Source organism: Myotis davidii, unplaced genomic scaffold (assembly GCF_000327345.1).
Source record: "Myotis davidii unplaced genomic scaffold, ASM32734v1 scaffold21, whole genome shotgun sequence".
Taxonomy (NCBI): Eukaryota; Metazoa; Chordata; class Mammalia; order Chiroptera; family Vespertilionidae; genus Myotis; species Myotis davidii.
Window position 1 is genome coordinate 758,661 of NW_006292573.1, and position 9,538 is coordinate 768,198.

Below are 9,538 nucleotides of genomic sequence, written 5' to 3' on the forward strand. Positions count from 1 at the left end.
TGAACGGTATGTGGAATGAAGTGGGCGGGCATCGGGAGGCCACTATGGCACGGGGCAAGCACTATGGGCAGTCTATCTGAAGTGTACCTGGCGTATAAGACGACCCCCCACTTGGAGGCATATTTTTCAGGGCCAAAAAATCGTCTTATACGCCGGCAAATACGGTAATAAAATACAATATTTCAGTATAATTAGCACCAAAACAATTATAGAAACCAAAATTATATAAATTTATAACCATGTAAAATAATACTCAAATTTAGTACAATTAGTACTGAAATATTAAGATTCTTTAGGAAACAATGCATTTATTTTCCAAACTTCACAATTTTTCGTTTCATTTCTATCCAATCATTAACATGTAGTTTCCTTACTGCTCTCCACATTCCACAAGTCCTCTTTCCCAGATACATGCCTTTGTTCATGCTGTCTTTTGGGAGGTATAAACTTACTGCCTTCTTCTCCAGTAGAAATTGTACATTTCTCAGCTCAAAACCATTTTCTTCATTAATACTATTCTAATTTTACTACCCAATGATTTTTCCTTTTAGTTATATCCTATACCACACACTTTTATACTTGAAAGTCATTCCTTTTCAATCTTTCTAAATGTCCAGAATTTTTAAATCAACTATAGAATTCTTGAAAGATGGGCAAAAAGATGGCACTTAGATATGTCTTAAAATATTTTCCTTCTGGGAATATGTTCATTTTAGAGTCCAGAAAACAGAATACTTCCAGAAGAACCCTCCCACTTTGTGGTAACCATTGTTATGATTTTGGTGGATACTCATTGAAACTATGGACATTTCATGTATAGCAAATATACTTTTTTTGTTGTTAATCCTCACCCAAGGATATTTTTCCCATTGATTTTTTTCTTTTTCTTTTTTTAAGCGAGTGGAAAGGAGGGAGGGCAGGAGGGGAAGAGAGAGAGAAACATCAATGTGAAAGAGACAGACCTAGTAAATCCAAAATCTTCAGAGTGACAGACTGGAGACACAGGGAAGAGCTGCAGTGTGAGTCCAAATGCAGTCTTCTGGCAGAATCTCTTCTTGTTGGGGTCCAACCCCAGCGGGTTCAGGGGCCCCCAAAGGTGTGGACAGAGTCGGCGAAGAAGGAATGACATGGAGACAGCGTTCAGTGGATCAGCAACCTAGCCAGGATCTCTAGCCAGGATCTCCAGCCAAGTTCTGTGTTTTATTGTCTTGTTATATCTGTATTTATACCAGTTGAGTTTAATCCTATCAATTTCTATTGCAAAGGTTAGGGCCTTTCTCATCTGCATTCCAGGGAGTAAAGACTATGTAGCTTAAGGGTGATTGTTCATAGTTAAAGTGATTAACTACCCGCCTGGCACTTAGTGAAGGGGTTTTATTCCCTCCCTAACTTCAGGGAAAAATCCCTACCTGGCGAAACAACTTTTCTCAGAGAGGTGACCTTGGTTAAAACACATAGTGCCAAGAAAGTGAGCAAACATATTAAGAACAGTATGCCATATATGCCAGGTCCCTTGAAACAGCAAGGATGGACCGGCTCCTGGCAGCCTCCTACATGCACCCCGACTGGGGTCAGGGATGGAAGCTGCAACCCAGGTTTGTGCCCTTGACCAAAAATTGAACCCTCAACGCTTTGGTGCAGAGGTCGATGGTCTTACCACTAAGTAACACTGGCCAGGGCTAACATATGTTTACTTTTAATAACAAAATTAACATCACATTGTAGATGCTGTTCTATATTTAAGTAGCATGCTATAAACATTTTAATGTGAATCTTAGATCTTTTATGATTCTTACTTCAAATGCTTTATTAAAAAAAATTCCATCTAAATGCAAGAAAATCTAATGAGAATAAAAATAAAAAAAGAATCACTAAGATGTGATAGTTGAAATGCTAAAAATATTCTATATCCATTATCAGTGGATTTTAAGACTCAGTATATTCTAAAATCCACTGATAATACCATTAGATAAATCCCAAACACAAAGCTCACAATCTTGTTAAGAAAGGAGGATATGAATCAACTGTTTTCAGTAGTAGATTAGAATTTTTCCATTAACATAAATTTATTTTTCTCTAGAAACAATTATATCAAAACAATAAAGAAGGGATTAATAAAAAATAATACATTTATATGGCTAAATAGTATACAAACACTACACACTACCATTGAAAACTAAGAGCCCTAGCCAGTTTGCCTTAGTGGACAGAGTATTGGCCTGCGGACTGGAGAGTCTCAGGTTTGATTCGGTCAAGGGCACATGACCAGGGTTGCAGGCTCAATACCCAGTAGGAGGTGTGCAGGAGGCAGCTGATCAATGATTCTTCTCATCATTGATGTTTCTATCTCTCTCTCCCCTCCTCTCTAAAATCAATAAAAATATATTAAAAAAAGAAAACTAAGACAAGGAAAAACCAGAATACAAAACTCTATCTGTAATAGTGATTTCCCAGTTCTAAAAACTATATTTAATGTGCATATGAAAGAATATACACTAACTGAAGGCCCGGTGCACAAATTCGTGCACAGGTGGGGCCACTTGGCGTGGCTGGCGATTGGGGCCTACTGGGGCCATCTCACCCAGTACTTGTCAGGGCCATGGGGGCCGGTTGGCTGGGAAGGGACTGTGGGAGGGCTCCAGGGCATATTTAGCCCTCTCACTCAGTCCCCATTGGCTGGACCCCAGCAACAAGCTAACCTACCAGTGGGAGCATCTGCCCCCTGGTGGTCAATGTGTGTCATAGTGACTGGTCGAGCGGTCGACCAAATGGTCGACCAATCAGTCGGACATTTAGCATATTATGCTTTAATTATATAGATGTTTACTTGTACATTCTGAACGTTGAGATGACAGGTAAATTTTTACTTTCTTTATACCTGAGTTTTAAAGTTTTCTTGAATAAACTAGTATTACTCTTATAATTAAAAACAGAAAGTTACAAATTAGAAATTAAAATTTTTGTAACTACATAAAATGACGTCAAAACTGCCTTTCTTTTTATAACACCAAATGTTTGGTTAAGGGATTCCCACATAATCATAATTAAAAAACAATGACATATGCCACATAATCAAATGTGTGTTTATACATTATGAAAAATGGAAAAGATAGTTTTAAAGAAAGTTTTTTTGTGTGTATATTTTATTACAAGAACACAAATAAACAAAATTAAAAAAACAAAGTATCCTAATATATAAAAACCGTGGCGGCCCAGCACTAACTGCTGAGGGGGCTGCGAATCAGGCCTGGAGAGAGGCCTGAAGAGAGAAGCAGGGTCTGACCCGTAGCCTCTGTGGCAGCTGTTGGTCAGCACTTGTCTCTTTCTCTCCAGCAGCCACGCCTCCATTTTTCTCCAGGCCTCCACCAGGGCTGCTGATTAGCCCCGCCTTTCTGATCAGGCCCTGTTGATAGGCCCAGAGACGCTGACTGGCATAGAAACCAACCAATCAGAACCAAATCTGGCTGAAGTGTGAGGAGCCAAAGGCTGCCTAAGAGGCAGAGCTTTTGATGCTGACTGGCATAGGAACCGACCAATCAGAACCAAATCCGGGTGAACTGTGAGGAGCCAATGGCTGCCAAAGAGGCGGAGCTTTGGATGCTGACTGGCATAGAAACCAACCAATCAAAACCAAATTGGCCAGCAGAGGAGGGCAGTTAGGGATGATGAGGCAGTCAGAGGCAGTTAGAGGCAATCAGGCCGGCAGGGAAGGGCAGTTGGGGGGCAGTTAGGGGTGATCAGGCTGGCAGGAGAGCAGTTAGGTGTTAATCAGGCCGTCAGGGGAGCAGTTAGGGGTGATCAGGCTGGAAGGCAGAAGCAGTTAGGGGCAATCAGGCAGGCAGGCAGGCGAGTGGTTAGGAGCCAGTGGTCCCGGATTGTGAGAGGGATGTCCAACTGCAGGTTTAGGCCCAATCCCACAGGCACTCTGTGTTTACTGAACTTGTATGTCCCAGATTGGAGAGGGTGCAGACCCTGTTGAGGGACAACCCCCCATGCACAAATTTCATGCACTGGGCCTCTAGTCTATATTTATAAAAGCTTAAGCAACTGTGCAACCGTCCAACTGGTAGCTATGACGCACCCTGACCACCAAGGGGCAGATGCTCAACAGGCATGGAAATATGGTACAAACTGATGAATCTCAGAGGGAAGAGGGGAGGGAGGGGGGAGGAAGAGCTAACCAAAGATCTTTTATGCTACTGGAGGCCTGGCCTGCAGGGATTGAGCCAAAACTGGCTCTCCAACATACCCTAAGGGTTCCTGAATTGTGAGAGAGCACAGGCCAGGCCAAGGGACCCCACTCGTGCATGAATCTGTGCACCGGGCCTCTAGTTGTAAATAATGCTGGAATACATATGTGAGTTTACTGTTTTGATTTCCTTTGGTTAAATACTCAAAAGTGAAGTTGCTGGGTCCTTCATCTCTTGAGTAGCCTTTGTTTTAAAAATCTATTTCGTCTGGTACAAGTATTACTATACCACTCTGTTTTGTTTCATTTCCATTTTCATAAAATGGAAACCCCTTTACTTTCAGTCTCTGTGTGTCTTTCAATCTGAAATGAGTCTCTGGTAAACAATGTTATGTCAGGTTCTTGTTTTGTTATCCATTCAGTCATCATATATATGTCTTTTGATTGAAGCGTTTAGTCCATTTGCATTTAAAGTAATGATAAATATGTATTTATTGCAATGTTATTATTCATATTTTGATTTTTCCCCCTTCTTCTTAAAGAAGATCCTTCATTCTTTCTTGTGATACTGGTTTGGTGGTGGTGAACTCCTTTAGCTTTTTCTTGTCTAAAAGCTCTTTATCTATCCTTCAATTCTAAATGATAGCTTTGCTGGGTAAAGTAATCTTGATTATAGGTCCCTCCTTTTCTTCATTTTGAATATTTTGTGCCGATTCTTTCTAACATACACATTTCTGTTGAGAAATCAGATGACAGTCTTGTAAGGACCCCCTTGTAGGAAAGTGAGTCATTCTTTTGCTGCTTTTAAGATTCCTTCTCTGCTTTTATCCTTTGGCATTTTAATTATGATGTGTCTTGGTATAGGCCTCTTTAGGTTCATCTTATTTGGGACTCTGTGGTTCCCGAACCTGTATATCTAGTTCCTTCACCTGGTTAGGGATGTTTTCTGGCATTACTTTTTCAAATAGATTTTTCAATTTCTTGCTCTCTCTCTTCTCCTTCTAGCACTGCCATGATATGAATGTTGGTATGCCTGAAGTTGTTCCAGACTCACCTTTGGGGATTTTTTTTCTTTTTGCTGTTCTGATTAGGTGTTTTCTGCTTTCTTATATTCCAAATTGCTGGTTGATTTTTTGCTTCATCTACCCTCCTATTGATTCCATGTAATTTATTCTACATTTCAGTTAGTGTACTCTTCATTTCTGACTGGTTCTTTTATATGGTTTCTGTGTCCTTCTTTATGCTGTTTAATTTTTCAATAAGTTCATTAAGCATTCTTATAATCAGTGTTTTGAACAGTGTATCTGGTAGTTTGCTTTCCTCCATTTCATTTAGTTGTTTTTCTGGAGATTTTTCCTGTTCTTTCATTTGGGATCTGTTTCTTTGTCTCTGCATTTGGCTGCTTCCCTATGTTTGTTTCCATGTATTAGGTACAGCTGCTATGTCTCCTAGACTTGGTAGAGTGGCTTTATGTAGATGTCCAGTGGCGTAACCTCCCTAGTAACCTGAGTGCTCCAGGTGCACTCCCTGTGTGGATTGTGTGCAGCGCCCTGTTACAGTTGAGCTTTGATTGCAATTGGCAGGTTACTGGGAGGAATGGACCCTAAGGCTGATTGGCTGTGAGAACCGGCTGTGACTACAGTGGAGAAGTTTCTGTACAGGGGCTGACCCTATGGAGCAGGACTCACTCCAGTAGGCTTTGGTGCCAGATGAGTTTGCCCCTTGAGTGTGTCACTTGTGGAGGTATTTGAGTTTTAATCCAGTGTAGTCTGAAGCTGTCTACTGGGTGCACTGGCTCTGGGGCCTGCCAAGGGATGCAAGATCAGCCACTGCCTGTGCCCTACCCAGGCCACCTGACATGAGCTACAGAGCGATCTGTAAAAGGCTACTTTTGCTGGCTTGGAGATGCCTGGGAGAGGCTGAGCTGAAAACCAAGGCTGACTGATGCTAGTGCCAGACCTGGGGTTACTTAGGAAGAGGGAAGGAGCATGCTGCTAGTTTGAGAGATTTTAGGAAACTCTGAAGCCTGAGTCAAGAGAGGCTGTTTGTATCAAAAAGCTACTGGAAAAAGCTTGGGTGGCCCGCAAGTTGGGTGGCACCAGGTCTCAGAGAATCACCAGGGAGGGACAAACAGTTAGCCAGGCTGATGGAGACTCAGATATGGCACCCACCTGCCAATTCTGTGGGGAGAGGTCCCAGAAAAGGAACAATGGCCTTTGCCAGCACTACCAGTCTCAAGGTAGCTTCTTCTTTATATCCTTAGTTATAACACTTCTGCTTAGCTAGACTTCATGTAGTTCTGAATGATGGCTTTCTATTTAGTTTGCATATTTTTTTGATAAATCTGAGATCAGAAAGTATATTCAACCTTGTAGTCTTAAAACAATTATTTTAGGAAATATTTTGAAGGTAATGTTTGTTGTAGAAAATTTGGAAAATAAAGATAAGCACCCAAAAGAAAAAAAATTCTACCAGTTAGTCACTGATAACACTGAGGTGTACATCTTCAGCTATGTAATTACATATACATATACACACAGACACACACACTAGAGACCCAATGCACGATATTCATGCATGGGTAGGTTGCCTGGCCAGCAATCTGGCCTGATCTGTGGGGCGATCAGGGGGTCCCAGCTGGCACCCGCCTTGTCTGGCCTGGGGCCTGTGGGCTAGGGGCAGCTCCTGAGTTGAGTGCCCCCTGGTGGTCGGTGTGCATCATAGCAATCGTTGCTCTGCTGTTCGGTCAATTTCGTATTAGGTTTTTATTATATAGGATATATATACACTACACACACATATATACACATATATGTTCACACACACACACACACACACACACACACACACACACACGGATGGATAAACGGATTTTAGGATTATACTATAAATGATCTCATCTAAATTTTGGCTCAAATATCACTTCCCAGAGACTTTTCATATCTCCTCAATAAATTTAATCATCACCCCCAACAAGTTAAGATGTTATCACTGCTTTATATCACTTAATATGGTTTAATATTTTGTTCATTTGTTTGCTTGTTGATTTATTGTTCCCTCAACACAAACAAACTCAATGTGTAGGGGACTTCCTTAGCATGCTCACTATTGTATTCCTGATGTCTAGAAATGTCCCTATGCACACAGACAAGGGAAATAATTATTTATCAAACAAATCAAGGAATACAGTGGTAAACTTCTTTTTCACTTTCGATATAACATGAACATTGCCCAATGTCATTAAATAAGTCTTCTACAATGATTTTTTAATGACTCTGTTGCATTTTATCTTATGGAAATACCATAATTTACTACTAATTTATTACTGGACATTTAGGTTGGTTTTCGAAATTTCATTATTAAATTGTTTCTAAATTTTAGAACTTCGGGATAAATCCTCAAGAGTAGAAGTTCTAGATCAAGGGCATTTTATTTCTTTTTTATTTTTATTTTTTTTATAATATATTTTATTGATTTTTTACAGAGAGGAAGTGAGAGAGATAGTTAGAAACATCGATGAGAGAGAGAGACATTGATCAGCTGCCTCCTGCACATCTCCTACTGGGGATGTGCCCGCAACCCAGGTACATGCCCTTGACCGGAATCGAACCTGGGACTTTTCAGTCCGCAGGCCGACGCTCTATCCACTGAGCCAAACCAGTTTTGGCTTTATTTCTTTTTTAAATTAAAACTTTAGCCTTAGTTGGTCGGCCTGCAGACTGAAGCGTCCCAGGTTTGGTTCTGGTCAAGGACACGTACCGCGGTTGCAGGCTCCTCCCTGGCCTGGGCTCTGCTCAGGGCATGCAGGAGGCAACCAATGGATGTGTTTCTCTCACATCAATATTTCTCTCTGTCTTTCCCTCTCTCCAATCTCTAAAAATCAATGGGAAAATATCCTTGAGGATTAAAAAATAAATAAATAAAACTTAAAAAAAAAAAACCCAAAACTTTATACTATCCAGCAAAATTGAGACAATTTATATTTCTAATAGCAGAGTATAAATGCACCAATTAATTTGCTTGTATCCTGGGCACAATATTTTGTAAATCTTTGCATTATGTTAATCTGCATTTCTCTGAGAACTAGTGAAATTAAAACTTTTAAAAATGTTTTGAGACATTTGACCCAAAACTTCATCCTTTGACTTTCTCATCTTATCAGTGAAGAGAATATAATAAATATGTCTGGAAAGAAAAACATCATTATTTTGTGTAATTTTTAGTTGTGGATAGGGAGGGACAGATAAGAAAATATCCATACCACTGAATAAAATATATTAAGGCATTGTTCAATTTTCTTAGTAACATTGCCATTTTCTTGAGAATTCAACTTCCATTGTGCTCTCTTAAATGGTGAAAATTTAAAAGCAAAACTTACTTCCATTGTTTGATATACTGTAAGGGGTTAAGGTCGCATCCTGCATCAGTTAAGGCTTTTTTGTATTGTTCCAAGTCAGCCTAAAATAAGCAAAGAATGTTATGACAAAAATTTTACTTTCATGAAAGGAAAGACCATAATGTCTGTTGTCATTTGATTATTCAAAAATAGTTAGACCAAAGGCATGAGTTTGAATTTGAGGAACCCAAGTGGAGTGGAGTTTTATCTGAAGTAACCAAACTGGGCACCTGAGACAAAAATCACATGTAATGAAAATTACCTTTGACATGCTCCCAAATCACTAATAAACTGTTTTGTCATTCCTCAGTAAGGCCAATAGACTGTTTTTTCTCCACTGTTGAAACAGATGGCCTTTCCTTAAGATAAGCATTAAATAAAAGATTTGGCTTGACCAAAACTATTTCAAACAAGACACACAAGAGAAATGACACTGACTGAAGGAACTGCAGATCCAGGTTTCCCATCTTATATTCATTTTGAGGTCCAAATTCTTAACTGAATAGAAGCTGTCTTACAATTTAAAAATCAGTTTTCTTTTTCTTGCTCTTTTTATTTCTGATGAATAAGTCTAGTTGAAACAGTATAATTTACAGGAGCTTATTAGCAGTGACTTCATTCTAAAAATTTTATAAGACAGAAGCTTTAAGCGCATCTTTAATCAGTAATGTTTACTCTTTTGCATTTTTGAGGCTATTAATCTGATATCAGTCATCACAATTTGCTTCAAACCTCTTAATGGTCACTTAAAGTTATGAAAAAACATAATCCTTATCCTATATAATAAAGAGGTAATATGCAAATAAACCTTCACACCCTCACAAAATGGCTGCCTACAACCAGGCCAGCAGGGGGGTTAGTGAGGGAAGACCAAACGACTGAACAAGCAGGCTGCGTGGGGCAACCAGGCTGGCGGGGGGGTTAGTGAGAGATGACCAGGCTGGTGCAGGGGG

At 39.9% G+C, this 9,538-nt stretch overlaps 1 protein-coding gene across 2 annotated transcripts in view; it reads right to left on the bottom strand.

Moving 5' to 3' along the window:
- The window catches only part of SCFD1 (sec1 family domain containing 1), a 128,432-nt gene that overhangs the window by 34,131 nt on the left and 84,763 nt on the right, over nucleotides 1-9,538 (bottom strand). For both annotated transcript variants that reach the window (XM_006766015.2, XM_006766016.2), the window contains one exon: nucleotides 8,568-8,647. In XM_006766015.2, the coding sequence (XP_006766078.1) occupies nucleotides 8,568-8,647 (80 nt within the window). The remainder of the gene's footprint in view (nucleotides 1-8,567; nucleotides 8,648-9,538) is intronic.